Below are 17920 nucleotides of genomic sequence, written 5' to 3'. Positions count from 1 at the left end.
TTTAATAATGAGTTGTTACATAGCTATATATGGAACTTTGCTTACTTTTCAAAAATGAGTTGTGTTACATAGCTATATATAAAACTTCGCTTACTTTTCAAAAATACCTCTTCTGTATGAATTACTTGATCCTTTTTTAAAAACATTGTCTGTCACATTGTCAAAAGAAAGGCAGACTGCCACGTGCAGCGCCTCATTTGGATGTGTCTGGAGTCTTGGAAGCTTGACTACCCTACGTTCTCCTACAAATGGACCTTGAGAGCTTGTTTGGAGGTTCTAGCAGGGGAGCGCAGCTACTCGTATACCCTTGACCGAAGAACGGTCCTCCTCTATTCGGGGAAGGTCGTCCTCTTCGACCGAGCGCGCAGCTTCGGGAGGGACGCACATGGAGCGGTGAGGGAGGAAGGGGACACCCGCCTAGCCAGCCAGATCAGCCGAATCAACCCTGGCGATCAATGGGGTGACAGATGTCGCAGCCAGATCGCCCTCACATCCGAAAGAACACGGTAGAGCATGCGGTATATAAACCTGAAGAGATTTTTAACTTTTTGCATAGGTCTACTTGTTTGTCTAGTCGGATCTCTAAAAGTCACTTTAAAGTCTTAACCTAACTAACACTTAAATGATCACTTAATCCCTAAAATTGCTAAAATTGGTGCTAAAACGGGCTTAATTTGGGGTTGTTTTCACATTATCCAGCATGCCTTGCAGGTGGGAGGGGCATGCTAAATAGTGCCGTGTCTATTGGTGAAATCCTCCGGAGCCTCGCCCACCGAGAGCGCCTCGGGCGGCCCACGGGTTCCCTGGCTGCAGACCGCTCGCTGGGCGCTTTGTGCGGTTCTGGTTACTCCGAGCGGACCCAGGTCTGTCTCCCTTCTGCCGCCCCCACCTGCCCTTTCCCCTCGTCTTGTTTCTCCTGGCTCCGAGCTTCTCACTCTCTCTCCATCCCGGAACCACCCCGCATTCATCCTATTCCTGTCTTCCTGCCCCGGTCCTTTGCGCCCCCGCCCCCATCTGGGCAGACGGGGGCCCCTGGGCTGGGGTGGGGGTCTTGTTTGGCTCGGTGTGCGTATCATGATTAACGCGCTCTGTGGAGTCGGCAACCCTGGGTGGAAGGCAGGGTCGGAGGTCCCCGGGGCGGGCCGCATGGGCTGAGCGGCCACGCGGAGCGCCGGGAGCCTATCTCGGCCGCCGATCGGTGGCCTGGGCGCACCCGGGGCTGGGGGGCCCGTGTCCGGGCGGGGCGGGGGCGTGCAGGATCCGGGGCCGCCACCGCGGGCCTGCCCACCGACGCAAGTCTTACGGACAGTAGTAATCCTCGGCCTCCCCACCTCCCTGTTGCTGTGAGGCTCAAATCTGACGCGTGTGAAAGTGAATTTTTGCAGAGGTTTTACGGGCGTGTACGTCTCCTCCGCGGCCCTTGGCGTCTGGACTGTAAAGGCCGAATTTGGGAAATCACAGATTTTCAAGGTCAAAGTATATGATGTTCTGATTCTGTGAAGTCCCGTGCTGCTAGTACAGATAGATGTCTTTACAGCAAATGGCCCCAGCTTCCCAAGATCCAGAGTAATAAATCGTAACGATATGAAACGGTATGAAAGCCAAGTGTTTTGTTTTTTTTAAGTTTTAAAATGGTGGTCTGTTTTTATTGAGTGAGGGAAAACGCAATTAAAAAAACGAAAACAAAATCCCTTCCCTTCCAACCACCACAAAACCCCCCAAACAGTTTTCTGTGCCAAAATCCTGAATATTCATTTAGCGCCTGAGCTCTGGGCTGAGGGCTCGAAATTGAGGCTGTTCTTTTGCGAGGAGCTGCTGCGTTTGTTTTTCAGAAAACCTGAAAGGCCATGATGGCTACGAAGCCCAAACTCCACTATCCAAATGGACGAGGCCGCATGGAATCCGTGCGATGGGTTTTAGCTGCCGCTGGAGTCGAGGTACCCTACCTATATGCTGTTTCTGCACAGATTTGTCCTACAGCGTTGAGACTTGAGGGAAACGTCAATGGCGGAGCCCTGTCCTCTCCCACTAATATTACAGATCTGCTTCAGTGAGTCAGAAGAGTCCTTCCCCTCAAGACTTTTTCTTTTTATAAATGGAGTGTAGTTGATGAAATTGTATTTAACTTTCAGCTTTAATCATTGGCTTCTGATCTACAACCAGTAGATATTTATTAATGAGGAGAAAAGGAACGAACCTGCAATTTGCCAGTTAACAGCCAGAACTTTTGTGGATATAGAATCTCTAGGTGAATTTCGTATTTATTCCAGTGGCTTCAGACTGGCAGCCTTCCTATCTTGTCTGCATTCCTTCCTGTATGTTTTGGCCCACAGTGGTTTTGGTCTTGTTTTTGTTCTGTTCTTGTAGCTTCTTGTTTATGGAAATTTTCAAATACGAGCAAAGATAGGACATTGCCATGAGATCCATGTACCTGTCACTCAGCTTCAACAACCATCAGCTTTATGCTAATCTTGTTTCACCTATCTCCTCCCCTCTGCTTGCTTTGTTGGAATATTTTACGTTTCATCTGTGAGTACTTCAGTTTTGCTCTCTAAAAGATGAGCATTTTAAAACATAACCACAATAGCATTATTGCACCCAACAAAATTAACAACAGTTCCTTATTATCAGCTAACAATCTGATTGTCAAACAGGCCTTGTTTCAGTCTGGATCTAAATCAGGTCCACACATTGCATTTGATTACATTTCTTTCAGTATTTAAAAAAATCTGTAACATTTCCTCTGCATTTAAAAAAAATAAACTTTGCATTTTGAAATAATTTCAGATTAATAGAAAAGTTCTAAAGATAGTGCAGAGTGTTCCCATGTAACTGTCTCTGTCTCCCTTAATGAAAACATCTTAACCACATCAAAACCAAGAAATTAACATTGGTGCATAACAAACTACAGACTTTATTCAAATCTGATTGGTTTTTCCACTAATGTCCTTTTACTGTTCCAGGATCCAACATTGTATTTAGTCATCATGTTTCCTTCGCTTTCCTCCATCTGTGACAGTTTCTTAGTCTTTCCTTTATTTCACCACCTTGACGGTCTTGAAAAGTATTGGTCAGGTTTTTTGTAGAATCCTCCACATTTTGGGTTTGTCTGATGTTTTTCTCATGATTAGACCGAGTTTGAGGAAAGAAAACCACGGAGTGAAGTGTCCTTATTATATCATATGAGGGGTTACAGGACATCATGAGTCGTCACTGGTGCAGTTAAGCCTGGTCACTTGGCTCCTTCATTCATCAACTAATTTTCCCTCTGTTCTTTGGAAGAGAATCACTAAATTCAGCCCACACTCCCAAGGATGGGAATTAAGCTCTACCTCCTGGTATCTGCATTTAGAATTCTTATGTAAGGAAGATTTGTCCCCCCCCCCCATTTATTTATTTATTCCATCATTTGTTTATATCAGCATGAATTTAAGTATATTTATTTTATCCTTTCGATTAAAATTCAATAATACTTTCTTTTGTTGCTCAAATAGTTCCAGCTTTGGCCACTGAGGCTCTTTCAGGTTGGCTCTTTTTTTTTTTTTTTTTTTCAGGTTGGCTCTTGTGTCCTTTCCATGTAGCCCTTTTTACTTTTTCTTTTTCCTTCAACATTTTCTCACTTTCTGACACTCCAAGATGCTCCAGGCTAATCTTGTATTTTCCTTGCCCTAGCCCTAGTACTTCTCCAAAGAGCCCTGGTCCCTTTTATTAGAAAATGGTATTAGCAGCCAAGATCTGGGTGCCAAGTGTCTGCATTTGTTTCTGGTGGCATTTGTGGAAGAAACTGCGTTTAGAATGCCCCTCATTCTGGATTTGGCGGCTTTACTCTCATTTTAACATGTTCTGTTCTCTATATTTCCTGTAAATTACTAGTTGGATCCAGAAGTCTGATCAACTCCAGGCTCCTTTTTTTCTTTCTATCTCTATTTTTTTTTTCCTGCCAGACTGCGGCAGAGGTGATACTGCAATCATATTTCTCTTGTGCGACATCCGGGGTGCATGACGTCTGCCTGTCTCGTTTTCAGCGTTGCTGAGTTTGATCAGTGTGTTCCTGTGACCTTAGCCTGTTCCACACACTATGAAGTTTCCTCCATCACCCTTTCAAGTGTCGTTTGCAGCCTTGATCATCACCATTGTTAGAGGTTACAAAATGGTGATTTTTCTATTTCTATCATTTCACCTACATTTACTAACTGTGATACTCTTATAATAAGAGTAATTGTTCACTGATTACTTAATTACCTCGAAGTACAGTTCAAATAAGAAAAGCAGGATAGATGCTTGATTCTGCCACGTTTATCAATTTTCAGAATAATGAGTCGTTACCCTAGCAGCCTCCAGAGGTGACAAATGAGGGTTGATGGGTTTGGGGTTTTGTTTCTTATGGTTGGTTTGGTTTGGTTTTGGTTTCCTTACCTATCGTTATAACTCACCACACAGTGTTTTTACAGTTTTCTAAATTAATCGATATCATTTTTATATACAAATTCTGATTTCTGACTTCTCTTGAGAAGTTGGAAGATCTGATGATCCTGGGGCCTCATTTCCATAGGGCAGCAGCTGCTGCTTCTGAGTAGGGACGGTCCCTAGAGATGGACCTTTCTAGCCTGCACAGTCCCCATCATTCCCTATTGTCTCAGGACATATTTTCTAATTGTGTTAAGAGGAAAGCGGAACAATTCTTGATCCTTTGATCACCTGTCACCTGTCTAACCCCTGTATGCTTCTGAGTTTGCAATTATCTAATAGGTTTTGAAGAGGGTGTCTTATATGAGTATGTACTAGAATCCCTTGTCAAAGCTCCTCTTCCCTAGCTTCATTCTGCCCCTCCTGCTCTGCTGTGAGTCAGCATTCTTGGCTACAGTCATAGAAACCCAACCCTAAGTAAGAAAAACAAAAAGGAACATGGGTCATGTGATCTACCTACCCTCAACCAGGCAGGCAGGTTGGGTACAGTAATTAGCCCAGCGTGGGTCTCAAGCCCACTCCTCTGACCAGGGTGGAGGGAGCTAGGCTGGCCTCCTTCACGAGGGCTGACCACGTGGTTTGCAGGAACAATTCCCAAAAGGTGGTACCAGGGGTCCCTTTCCTTTCTGTGCCCAGTGACATTTTCAGCTACATTTGTGCTCAGACAGATCTGAAACAGGAGGGCCAGGCTGGCAGCCGCTGGGTGGGTTCATGATTCCCAGGGTCACGATGTCGGTTAGAAGCTGATGTGTAAAGCACACGCATCCCAGTAACTAGGTACCTCGCACCTGCCGAGAGACAGCCTGGCCTAATTCAGGGCGTCGGCGTCTTCCATCTCACGCGCGGTTCGAGTCCTCAGACCTTGCCCCGTGCCGGGTGCTGCTTCTCGGCTGCTTGGAGCTTCGTGTGCCCAAAGACCACCCCCCTCCCCCGAACCTGGTCAGATCCTCCTTGTGGAGAGGGGGATGAACAGTGCAAAAGAGAAGATGTGAAGGCCACGAGCTCCTCGTTCAGGACTTCTAGGCAGTTCACTTAGAAGAAGGGGGCGTGCGAAGAGGGAGCGCGTGGTGTGGACGCGGGCGCTTCTCCAGGGATCCCAGCGGGAACGGCACCCCATCGGGGCACAGAGACGGCTGATGGCGTGGATGGAAGCCACACGCTGTCTGTCTGTCCTTACAGCCCGGAGCAGCAGCCAGACAGTCGCCAGCTCCCCCAAGCTCTGCCTGGGGACTTTTTCCCTTCCTCCCTCTCCTACCCTCTAATCTCCTGTTCCGGTGCTAGATTCTTCTTACAGACCAAGTTTTATAAAGTTTGACTGAAGAGAGCTTCTCTAGTGAGAGAGAGCATGCATTTTGCTACGTGTTCCCAGAAGTCAAAAACCAGAATCGGAACAATTTGGAAGGAATTAAAAAAAAAGTTTTTTTAAATTAAAGTATAGTTGATTTCGGGTGTACAGCAAAGTGGTCCAGTTATATATATCTTGCACATTATTTTCCATTATAGCTTATAACAAGATATTGAATATAGTTCCCTGTGCTGTACAGTAGGTACTTTTGTTTATCTATTTTATATATAGTAGTGTGTATCTGTTAATCCCAAACTCCTAATTTATCCCTCCCCCACCCCCTTTCCCCCCTGGTAGCCATAAGTTTGTTTTCTATGTGTATGAGTCCGTTTCTGTTTTGTAAATAAGTTCATTTGTGTCATTTTTTTTTAGATTCCACATATAAGTGATATGATATGATATTTGTCTTTCTCTGTCTGACTTACTTTGCTTAGTATGTTAATCTCTAGGTCCATCCATGTTGCTTGGAAGGACTCGTTTTTTTAAAATGTACATTTCTGGTCTCTCCCAACTACTGGATGTGAATCTCTGAGGGATGAGCCTAGAGACACACACACACGCTTTCCCATGTGCTTTATAAATGATTGTGGTCATAAAAGTGTGAGAGCCGTGGTGCAGAGGGAACACCACCAACATCACACCTGACCAGCTGGGCATTTGGACAAATGCCCAGAACATTCTTGCCCTGAAGTTACTGCTTCCTGGGCCACAGATGGAGTGCCTCTAGGGACACTGAGGCCCCCTCCTCACACGGGAGGACGCTGGGAGTAGGAGAAGCCATGCCTACACATCCTGATGCCCGTTGAGGTGGAAGAGAGAATGGCCATGTCTATGCTGTCAGCTCTGCCCCTCCTGGGATGATGGGGCAGCGCAGGGAGAGATGCTGGTGGGGAACCATCTGGGGACTCAGTGGGCATGTGAAGGGCATCAGTACATTAGCACGAGTTTTATCTATCACAAGAAAAGAAACTTTTCAGTGTTTTTCCCCGCACCACCCAGCCTTTTAGTTTGAAAACTTGAAAACCTACAGAAAAGTTGTAATAGTACAATGGACACCTTCTAACTAAATTGACCAGTTGTTAACATTTTGCCATGTTTGCTTCCTTCCCTCTTCTCTCTCTGCTTTATTTATTCTTTTTTTTTTTTAACATCTTTATTGGGGTATAATTGCTTTACAATGGTATGTTAGTTTCTGCTTTATAACAAAGTGAATCAGTCATACATAAACATATGTTCCCATATGTCTTCCCTCTTGCGTCTCCCTCCCTCCCACCCTCCCTATCCCACCCCTCCAGGCTGTCACAAAGCACCGAGCCAATATCCCTGTGCCATGCGGCTGCTTACCACTAACTATCTACCTTACTACGTTTGTTAGTGTGTATATGCCCATGACTCTCTCTCGCCCTGTCACAGCTCACCCTTCCCCCTCCCCATAACCTCAAGTCCGTTCTCTAGGAGGTCTGCGTCTTTATTCCTGCTTTACCCCTAGGTTCTTCATGACATTTTTTTTTCTTAAATTCCATATATATGTGTTAGCATACGGTATTTGTCTTTTTCTTTCTGACTTACTTCACTCTGTATGACAGACTCTAGGTCTATCCACCTCATTACAAATAGCTCAATTTCGTTTCTTTTTATGGCTGAGTAATATTCCATTGTATATATGTGCCACATCTTCTTTATCCATTCATCCGATGATGGGCACTTAGGTTGTTTCCATCTCCGGGCTATTGTAAATAGAGCTGCAATGAACATTTTGGTACATGACTCTTTTTGAATTTTGGTTTTCTCATGCTTTATTTATTCTTAATCACTTGAAAGTAAGTTACAGACATCAGCATGTATCTCCCTGTTAAGAAAGAAAGAAATAATTGTCCTAATAACTGCAATATCATTGTCACAACTAAGAAAGTTAACACTAACTTTACAACATCTAATATACAATTCATATTCAGAAGTTCCCTCTCGTCCCCCAAAAGTCTATGTAACTGTTATTTAACTATTTAGCAGTTATAACTGCCCCTCCCCCATCCAAGATCTAATCAAGATTCAGATATTTGGTGGTTATTTCTCTAGTCTCTTTTCATCTATCAATAGAACAGAGCCTGCATTTTGTTCATTTCTTCCCTACCCTTCACTTAACAGAAAAGGAATGTGTGAAGGAGGAATTGACTCTCTTGCATGAATTTCTGCCAACAGACTTAAGGGATCAGTTATGTGACTTGGAGGCCAAATGACATAAAGAATTATCAGAAGAGGGCTACCTGGCTAAAGTCGATTCCCTTTTAAATAAAGGTTTGCCCTTGAGAGCAGAATTCATGCTTTTGGTCGGGAAGAGGATAGATGGCTAGGAAACGGGAGCCAGACAAGTGGTGAGGACCACAGAGTGGGAACAGCAGAGGCAGAAAGTTCCCCAGACCAGTTTCCAAACCTTGCACATCCTGGAGGAGCTTAGAAACAAAACAGGCCATTTATGTTACAGAGTGTCCCACATCCTGGATATGCCCCATTTTCACCTTGCAGTTTGATCCAAGTGAAATCGGTTGGTGAGCTCTTTCTGCAGTGGTGCAGTGTCCTCCCTGTGTCACAGCAGGGAGCACGTGATGTCTCAGGATGTCCCCCAGTGGAGAGCTGAGTTTGACCACTTGGTTAGTTGGATGGTGGGATCTCCAGATCTGCAGAGGTGTTTTTTCTTTGTCATAATAAGGAACTTGTGGGGTGACACTTTGAGATTGTGTGAATATTCTATGCCCCATGACCCAATGATTTCAGCATCCATTATGATCCTTGTCAGAATCAGTTATTACATTATAGGGTGAAAATTGGTGATTTTCTAATTTTATCATTAATTAGGAATAATTCTACATTAATTAGTGCTAATTCTGTAAAAGAGAGCTTTTCTTCTCCCTTTTTTTTTTAGAATCATCATTTATGGACACAGGGATTTTTTTGTTGTGTTCTAATCCATAACTGATATCACTCTTTTCGATATTTAAATTGTCCCAGATGTGGCTAGAGAATCCCTCGGGTAGGGTCCTGCATGCCTTTGCTTTTGACATACCCGTTAGTCTTTGAGTACATCCTCACTTTCTGACATAACAGAGTCAACCTTTGCTTCTGGGAGTCCAGTGATATTTAGAAACAAGATGTGGGTACTGAGTATGCTCTTTCTCTCTGCTTCTGAGGCAGTTTAACTTGGTATTTTCAGTCCTGAACCTGGAATGACATTTCGCTTCTTTTTTTTGGGGGGGTGTCTTTTTGAATTTAGTTTGATGAAGACTTTTTAGAAACAAAAGAACAGTTGCAGAAGTTGCAGGATGGTGAGTATCAAAATGTATTGCTGTCGGTAATGCTGATTTTCTTTTCTAAGAACCCATATTTACGTGGAAGGGCAAAGATACTGCTGCACTAAGAATCCAGACCAGTATCCTAAAACCAGACAAGCAAGAGGAAACAGTAGCCGAAATTGCCAGGAAGTCTCTTCGTATTCAGTAGTTCTATAAAAGCTGGCGAAAGGGAAGGAGCCAGTTCCTCCCTCTGTCCCAGTGGGCAGCCCTTCTCCATCTCTCTCTCCTCCCCCGCCCTCCTCTACCTTTCCCCCCCTTTCTTCCTCTCCCTCATCCCCTCCCTCCTCATTTTCCACCTCCTCTGAATTACCTGAGGCATCTGCACCTGCTTGAAGTACGCAGGTAAAAGTCACCATTTACACTGGGCTGCTTTCTGAAATAAGTACAAACAGGTGTGACATCAGTGAAAGGCCCCCTTTTAACTCCTGGTCACACCTCCCCCTCCACACCCAGGCCCCTGTAAGCATCCTCCCTCCCGGCCATCAGCAGGATCCTGAGGCCCAACTCAAGGCTCCTCGGAGAGGGACCAGCTCTGCAGGGCTGTGACGCCCCCGTCATGAGTGACACTGCCTGGCGTCACTAGGCCTGTGCTGAGTACATATCTCCCCTCGACCTGCATGCGCCCCCAAGCCTTGAGCCCCCCCAGGGCTGGGCCGTATGCTATACTTGTAACTCTCCCCGACGTTTGGTGTGGGGAAAGTGTTTGAGACAGGCTTCTTGAAGAAAGCAGTGGGTTACTTTTTGACCAGTGACAGCGTACTCGGTGGTAGGTGGACTGTGGTAGTGGACGCCTGTACGTGAGTATCAACTGGTGACTTGGGTTTCATGATCGGATTGTCAAAGCAGTGCAGTCATAGAACATTTTAGAGCGATGGGAATGTTCTGTTCTACAATGGCCAGCGCAGGAGCCACCAGCCACATGTGGCTTTTGAGCACTTGTAATGTGTCCAGGGCGACTAACAAAGTGAGTTTTAAATTTTTCAAAAGTTTGATTAATTTAGAGTTCCCTGGTGGCCTAGTGGTTAAGATTCTGGGCTTTCACCGTTGTGGGCCCAGGTTCAATCCCTGGTCAGGGAACTAAGATCCTGTAAGCTGTGCATTGCAGCCACACACCAAAAAATTGATTAACTTAAATTTAGGTTTAACTATACACACGCTGCTTACTGGCTACTGTATTGGCCAGCGCACCTCTAAAACAACGTCTTCACTACATCTCCCCTACCCTTTGTCACTGGAGCTAGGTGTTTTTCCTGGGGTGAAAGTCAAAAGGGAAGATTTGGATCAATGCTAGTTTTCAGGCTTGTTTTATGGCTAAATCTGCACCCCTGAATGAAGTGGGGGGAGCTTTACACTAAGGCTGTGATCCCACTGTCCCTTGTCATTCAGCAGAGCGTGTTTTGATGGGGGTGCAGGGAAGAGATCACTTCTAACTCTGGGCTTCCGTTCCCAGGTAACCACCTGCTGTTCCAACAAGTGCCAATGGTTGAAATTGATGGGATGAAGCTAGTGCAGACCCGGAGCATCCTCCACTATATAGCAGACAAGCACCATCTCTTCGGCAAAGATCTCAAGGAGAGAACCCTGTACTGTGGCCCCTCTGGCGTGTTCTCACTTGTCCACTTACCGATGCTTAACCAATTAGTCGTCCTCTACAGCACACCCGTCCACTTCATGTCCTGTATCGTTAGTGGGAACAGGGAACAAAGCCCCAGAAAGGTCAAGACCAGTTAGAAAATCAGTACAGAGAGTCTGAGTAAAATGAGAGAAAGGAATTGAGTTCAGATATTAGAGCCTGTGTCTGGGGTGTGGTGTAGGTTTCAACACGTTTAAATGCTTTGATAGTTTTTTTTTTTTTTTACCTTTCTTGCAAATGTATTATCGCTGAGTATTAGGAATAGAAAGCTGCTGTGACATTCAAGGCCCAGGATACTGTGCACTGGATGATAATTTGAACTCAGAGCCTGGTCCCTGTACCTCCTGGATCATGACCCAGGGCAAAGCGTTACGCTCCAGTGTCCTGATGAGTTTCCAGTATGGTGGGGATAATAACAGCATATTCCTCATAATGCCATAGGATTCAATGAAATATCGGATAGAGAGTGTTTAGCACCGTGCCTGGTACACACCAAGCATCCTATAAATAATACCCACTATTTTTACAAATGTGAAGCTCCACCCGCCCCAAGCCCGGGTGCTGGAGTGAGGGCGGCGGAGTAGGGGCCAGGAGAGAGGACATTCGTGCCTCTTGTGCTTTGAGATGCGTGACAGGTTTTTCTGAAAGATTTTTCTGAATCGCAGCTAGCATTGACTTTGCATCTTGGCTCTAAAGGGACAGGTGGAGATGAATGCTCCTTGGTGCTTAAGTTGCCAGAGCCTTAAGAGAAAAACACTCTAGATGCTTAGTTGTGGAAGCCAATGAGTTCAAAGAGAGGGGTGACTGAGAAAACGCTCTTTTGTGTTTTGAAGGATTGACATGTATGTGGAGGGGACCCTGGATCTTCTGGAACTGATTATCATGCATCCTTTCCTCAAACCAGACGATCAGCAAAAGGAAGTGGTGAACATGGCCCAGAAGGCTATAATCAGATACTTTCCTGTGTTCGAAAAGGTAGGTGGCAGTGAAGCCTGTGAACACGGCATCACCAGACCACAAACACCCCTTTCTACTCAGGCGGAGTAAAGTTGAGCCCTGCTAGACCAACCTCCTGGACTCCTGAGGGCTCACAGGTGCCATCGGCACAAAGCCAGGATGTCTTGGAGCCTCCCAGACTCCTCCAGAGTCTTCCATGTTTTCTGGGAAAAAGTTGGGCTCACCCCTGTATGCATTGTCATTGCTTACATTAGCCAGGTGCCACCTCGTGCACGATACAGAAGAGAAGAAACCACCTACTTCATTCATTCTTTCGTCATCCTACCTGATAGTTTGGTATAAAGAGAAGAACCATTGCTGTTCTATTTCTCTTCCCTGTGCTCTTTTTGTTTTCTCTTTTGTTATTTCTTGTCTCATTACCGTATCTGTTTTTCTGAGCTTCAAACTCCTCTCTTTTCCTCAACTCAGAGGGACTATTTTAAATGCTTTAGTTAAAAACCAAGAGAATGTGAAAATCTGGAATTGGCAGACTTCCTCTGGCCATTGATGTGGAATTAGATGTAAGAAGGAGAGATATTTTCTGAGTGTTTCTGTCCTTGGTTTCGTAGCCTCTTTTTTTTGTTTAGTTTTTTTCTTTGTTTTTTTTTTGCGGTTCGCGGGTCTCTCACTGTTGTGGCCTCTCCCGTTGCGTAGCAACAGGCTCCGGACGCGCAGGCTCAGGGGCCATGGCTCACGGGCCCAGCCGCTCCGCGGCATATGGGATCTTCCCGGACCGGGGCACGAACCTGTGTCCCCTGCATCGGCAGGCCGACTCTCAACCACTGTGCCACCAGGGAAGCCTGGTTTCGTGGCATCTTGCCCATAGGCAGTTTGTGAATGTAAAATACGATGATGCAGAAATGTGCTGGGACGAGAGAGGAACAGGTGCCTTGGAGAAGGGTCACTGCCAGTTCCTCTGTCCCTGTGGCCCAGACTGTGTCAGGGCTCCACCGAACATATGAGCTAAATAATTGTCACCTTCTTTTTACCCGTAATGAAATAGAATCACAGAGAGACTGGGTGACATGCCTAAGTCAGGAGCCAGGACTGCAACCCTGAACTCTTCGTCCTCTCCCTGTCTGGCTCCAGTAACTCTGTTTGATTTGGAGTCATATTAGGGTCCTTGTCACACACACGTAAACACATGCTCACACTCATGGGCATCCGCAAAGGGCATCTTCCCTGTTCTACCACGGTTCCTTGTCCCTTCCCGATCACCGTCTATGCCTATGAATCTCTGCACCTGTGTTACTCTCAAAATGGGAGTCAGGATGAGCTCTCATTCTTTTAATGTTCCCTGTCTTAGAAGATGTGAAAGAAAGCCTGCTTTTTTACTGTCATGTCTAGTTTATGACTGTGAGTCCTGACACACAGAAACACAGAACTGGCAAATGAGATCAGACTCCTTGGACAGGACCAGTGGCTTACGTCTTACATCACTTCCCCTGAATGCATCAGGGCTAATTCTTCTCTGTAGATACATTTATGGAATAGAGGTATCCTTTTAAAGCCCTGGATGCTAAATCTAGAATTAATAGTTCCTTCCCTTTTTTAGGGTCTTGTTCTGATGTAAAGCAGATACTTAAGGATGCTTTCATTTCTACACCTTTTTTGCTCTCTCCCTCTCATATAGGGAACTTCTTCTTAGTTGATATTATTCGTAAAAGGATAAAAGGACAAGGTTGTAGTTTCAGCCCTTCTCAGATACTGCACTGATTCCACAGCTTCATCATTTTCTCCATCTCAAGTATTATAACCAATGTAAAATGTTTATACCCTGCAGGTTTTACGGGGTCATGGACAAAGGTTTCTTGTTGGTAATCAGCTGAGCCTTGCAGACATAATTCTACTCCAGACCATTTTGGCTCTAGAAGAGAAAATTCCTAATATCCTGTCTGCCTTTCCTCACCTCCAGGTACATAAAACAACGTTTGAGAAGATTGGCCCAGAACTCTTAGGCCTTCCTTCGATATCTGTTGTTTGGTAGGCTGTGTATGTGTGTGTGTGCACATGTGTGTGTGTAATTCTTTTAGGTTCTAGTTAGTAAAATGAAATGAAGGTGAAGACTTGAAATTGGTTTTCTGGTTCCCAGACCCTTAGAGCTGAAAGATCGTTTACGTGTGAAAGAAGTTGTCCCTCGGTATTGTTGCATGACTACACTCTTGCAACAAACTCCATACACAGTTTGCCAGTAGGGACCTGCTGTAGACATAGTTGTAGGGACCAGGGGCTGCTCATCTGCTTGTGCTGTATGTGCTGACGGGAGGACCCGAGAGACACCGTCAAAACAGCCTCGTCATCAGGGTGTGGCTCCGTTTCTCAGCAATAACATGGTCTCAAATTGGAAATTTTGGAGTCTGAATTCTGAGAGCTAATAAGAGGCACCCTAAACATCACCCCAGAGAATTCTCACCATTCTTCTTCCTCAGATTCCAAGGACAGACTTTTGTGCATGACTCTGTTTATGTTTCGGTGTTATTCTTGCAGGATCGATCATAGAATTTAGAAGCAGAAAAGGGCTTTAAAAAGCAAGTTTCATCCAATGCCTTCAATATATTGAATACATATGAAGAAATAGAGACCCAGGGTAAAGACGTCAGCAACCTGATGGCCTCGTTAATGGGTATCTCAACTTTGTCTAGAAACTTAGCCTTTTATCTCCAAATGCAATGGGCTTTCTTCTGTGCTGGTGGGTTGGCCCCTTGGGCCAAATCAGGCCTGCCACGTGTTTTTGTATCACTCTTGAGCTAAGAGTGGTTTTTACATTTTTAAATGGTTGAAAAACTATCAAAAGAATAGTGATACTTCCTGACACATGAAATTATGTGAAGTTCGAATTTCAGTGTCCATAAATACATTTCATTGGCACAAAGCCAGGCCCATTCACTTATGTGTTGTCTAAGGCTGCTTCTGTGCTACCACAGCAGAGGTGAGTCGTTCTGATACAGACCATATGGCCTGCAAAGCCTAGAATATTTACTAACTGGTCCGTTATAGAGAAAGGTTGCCAACCCCCTATAAAGACCAGATGGACACATCTTTGACCAAGTTATCAAAAGCCAAGAGAGACACACGCTAAATCTCCAAAGAGTAGTAACACATATACTTTAAAAAAAATTTTTTTCCCAAGTGTAGTGAACATCATTTGGACATACTAATGAGGACAGCAACCACCGGTTAAATACATAGACCCAGAAAATGAGAACAGAAATCTTCAACAAGGCAAATAGCCATTATATAGTTTAGCTCTCTGTTCCTTTCTTCCTGCAGGCACAGATATGGGCTTCTTTTTTTTTTTTTTTTTTTTTTGCGATACACGGGCCTCTCACTGCTGTGGCCTCTCCCGTCGCGGAGCACAGGCTCTGGACGCACAGGCTCAGCGGCCATGGCTCACAGGCCCAGCCACTCCGCGGCATGTGGGATCCTCCCGGACCGGGGCACGAACCTGTGTCCCCTGAATCGGCAGGCGCACTCTCAACCACTGCGCCACCAGGGAAGCCTGAGATGGGCATTTTAAAGTTTGACTTTAATACCAATAGATCCCTGAAATGGCCCAAGGACCTGTGGATATTTTCCATCCATGATGCTAACAATTTGTTTTTAAATCCCAGGTAGTTCTGTGTAAACAAATTTAATACCTGAACAGGTCAAGTATCAATATTAAAGGACTTCAAAATCTAACACCAGATCTGATTAAATTAAAGGGTCACTCTTGCATTGATTAAAGGGGGAAAAAAAGTCAAAAGTCACAAAATTTTTATTATACATGACATGTGTAAGCCCCAGGTAAATCTTGAAACGATAAATCCTTTGGAAAAAGCTTCTAATTATTGGTAATAACACAAATAATACAAATACCATAATACAAATAGTTCAAATAAGTAATAAGAAGATTGTCATATTTACATAGAATTAATTGACATAATTATTAGAGTTTTTGTTAATATTAGTGATATATGTATGAATGTTTGTATGCCTGCTTAATTAAGGCTGTGCTTTGTACATAGTAGACATTTAATAAATAGTAGCTTTTTAAATAAATGACCTCTTTATTTTGAAAGATTTTGTTAGAATACTTATATATGATGGATATACAGTTCTTTGTATAGTTCAGAATTTTCACCAGATCAAATGGATTTTTCTTCTTAATTACTGAAAATTGGTAAGATTTGACTCTATGAATGAAAAATAAGATTTTTTTTCTTCCATTACAGTTAACGTGAATATCTGGTATCTGATAACTGAGCCCTTGGCTACAAAAAAATGCAACTGGCCATCTTTCACACACAGCCAGAAAGAGGATTCATTTGTTAATAGCAGTAAAACTGTCAAGGCAGCTGAATCTTAAAATGTAACTTGTACTACCTGATGAATTTTTAAAACAATTTTATTTAAGTGACTTTTATTTAAATGCATTTTTTCTGAGATCAATACATTTGAGGTACTTCCTATGTCTTTTTCGTCCTTCCTTTTTTCATTTAAGCAAGTATACTCCTATCCTAAGTATCTCTTTTATTTTTCCGTCTCTGAAAAGAGTTCACATCTTGGTATGAACTGTGAGATTTGTATAGAGCCTGGCCTAGATTCCAGCCACTGTTGGCAGAGATTATAAATGATCATACCAAGAGATCAGACCCTAAACAGGCGCTGGATGACAGTTCTATTTGGATCTCTATAGCAAATATTTATTGAATGTATTCTGATGGACCATTTTGGGTTTTTTTTTGGTTTACTTTTTTATTGAAGCGTAGTTGATTTACAGTGTTGTGTTCATTTCTGCTGTACAGCAAAATGACTCAGTTATACACATATCTATTACATTCTTTTTTATATTCTTTTCTATTGTGGTTTATCCCAGGATATTGAATATAGTTCCCTGTGCTGTACGGTAGGAACTTGTTGTTTATCCATTCTATATGTAATAGTTTGCATCTACTAACCCCAAACTGATGGGCCATTTTGCACCGCCCTATTTTCGTAGAAATGAATACCTTTGCTTTTAGCCTTGAACTTTTGCGTTTTCCCTTTGCAGGAGTTCACAGTGAAAATAAGTAATATCCCTACAATTAAGAAATTCCTTGAACCTGGCAGCAAGAAGAAGCCTCCCCCGGATGACATCTACGTGAGAACCGTGTACAACATCTTCATGCCGTAGGACAGCAGCACGGCTGTGAGTGAGCGCTCTCCCCCAGAAATCGCTGTGTCCACAGTTGTGTCTTAATTGAAGCCAGGCTGCCGTGATCCAGCTCTGTCGTGGTGCTGTGTATATTGTTCCTAAGTTGGTCTTTCATGTCAAGGAGATCTCTTTTAGAAACATCAACCTTTTTTGTCCAGTGAGTGATTGTTACGGGACCTCTTCTGAACACCTTTTTGGAGGGGCTGGCATTTAAGTTAGATCTGCTCTGTCTACTCATTTCCTGGTAACAAGGATGGGTAGGACTTCATGTTGTCCCCTGAGCTTCTTTTCTCCTCTCCTTATCCCATTCTCAACCCCCTCCAGTCTCTTCCTGTTTTCAGTGTCTAATAACAATGGAATTCACTAGATAGTAACTCTCCTCTGAGCTATAATAATAATAGATCCATGGTAGTAATGAATGCCATTGATATTTGCCAAAATAAAGGATTTACAATTCATTGCCCTGCTGCTAGAATTTTTAAATTAAATCGTTTGGAATACATTCACATGGTTCAAATATCAAAAAAGTATAAAAGGCTATACAGTTGGAAGTGTTCTTTTCAGCCCTGTCCCCCCAGTTTTCTTTGGTTCTGCTCCCTACAGGCAAACATCATTATCATTTGTATAATCCTTCCAGTTATATTTGACACAAGTATAAGAAAATATAAATATATTTAACTTTTGTCCTCTTACTACCCAAATGGTTATTTGGAGGCTTCTAATTTTTTGCATTTCAGAACTAAAAGTATGGCTTATTAATACTGCTTTAAACATGTGTTGACTTACATCTCAGATATTAATTGAGCACCTGTTATGTGCCAAGCATGGTGCCAGGAGACAAAACCTTAGATCAGAGGCCTAGATCAGAATATTTTGCTTTAGAAAAAATTCACCACGCAGTAGGCAAGATAGATGTGTCAACAGCAGAAGTAATTTTAGAAAAGAAAGAATTGCCG

General features: G+C 43.7%; 1 protein-coding gene across 1 annotated transcript; it reads left to right on the top strand.

The window, feature by feature from the left end:
* The first annotated feature begins 781 nt into the window (after nt 1-781).
* On the top strand, nt 782-17424 carry GSTA4 (glutathione S-transferase alpha 4). The gene is made up of 7 exons (XM_082848843.1): nt 782-863; nt 1833-1937; nt 9081-9132; nt 10610-10742; nt 11626-11767; nt 13572-13703; nt 16821-17424. The coding sequence occupies exons 2-7, from the start codon at nt 1848-1850 to the stop codon at nt 16941-16943; spliced, it is 672 nt and encodes a 223-aa protein (XP_082704969.1). The 5' UTR covers nt 782-863; nt 1833-1847; the 3' UTR covers nt 16944-17424.
* The last annotated feature ends 496 nt before the right edge of the window (nt 17425-17920 follow it).

The sequence above is a fragment of the Leucopleurus acutus genome (assembly GCF_964270905.1).
Source record: "Leucopleurus acutus genome assembly, chromosome: 10".
Lineage (NCBI taxonomy): Eukaryota > Metazoa > Chordata > Mammalia > Artiodactyla > Delphinidae > Leucopleurus > Leucopleurus acutus.
Note: the sequence above shows the minus strand (reverse complement) of the source record. Positions and strands in the feature narration are given on the sequence as shown.

Coding starts and splice junctions, on each gene's coding strand:
- GSTA4 (XM_082848843.1), top strand. CDS start 1,848: ATGATGGCTACGAAGCCCAAACTCCACTATCCAAATGGACGAGGCCGC. Junction 9,133..10,609: donor GTTGCAGAAGTTGCAGGATG/GTGAGTATCAAA, acceptor TTCCGTTCCCAG/GTAACCACCTGCTGTTCCAA. Junction 11,768..13,571: donor ACTTTCCTGTGTTCGAAAAG/GTAGGTGGCAGT, acceptor TATACCCTGCAG/GTTTTACGGGGTCATGGACA.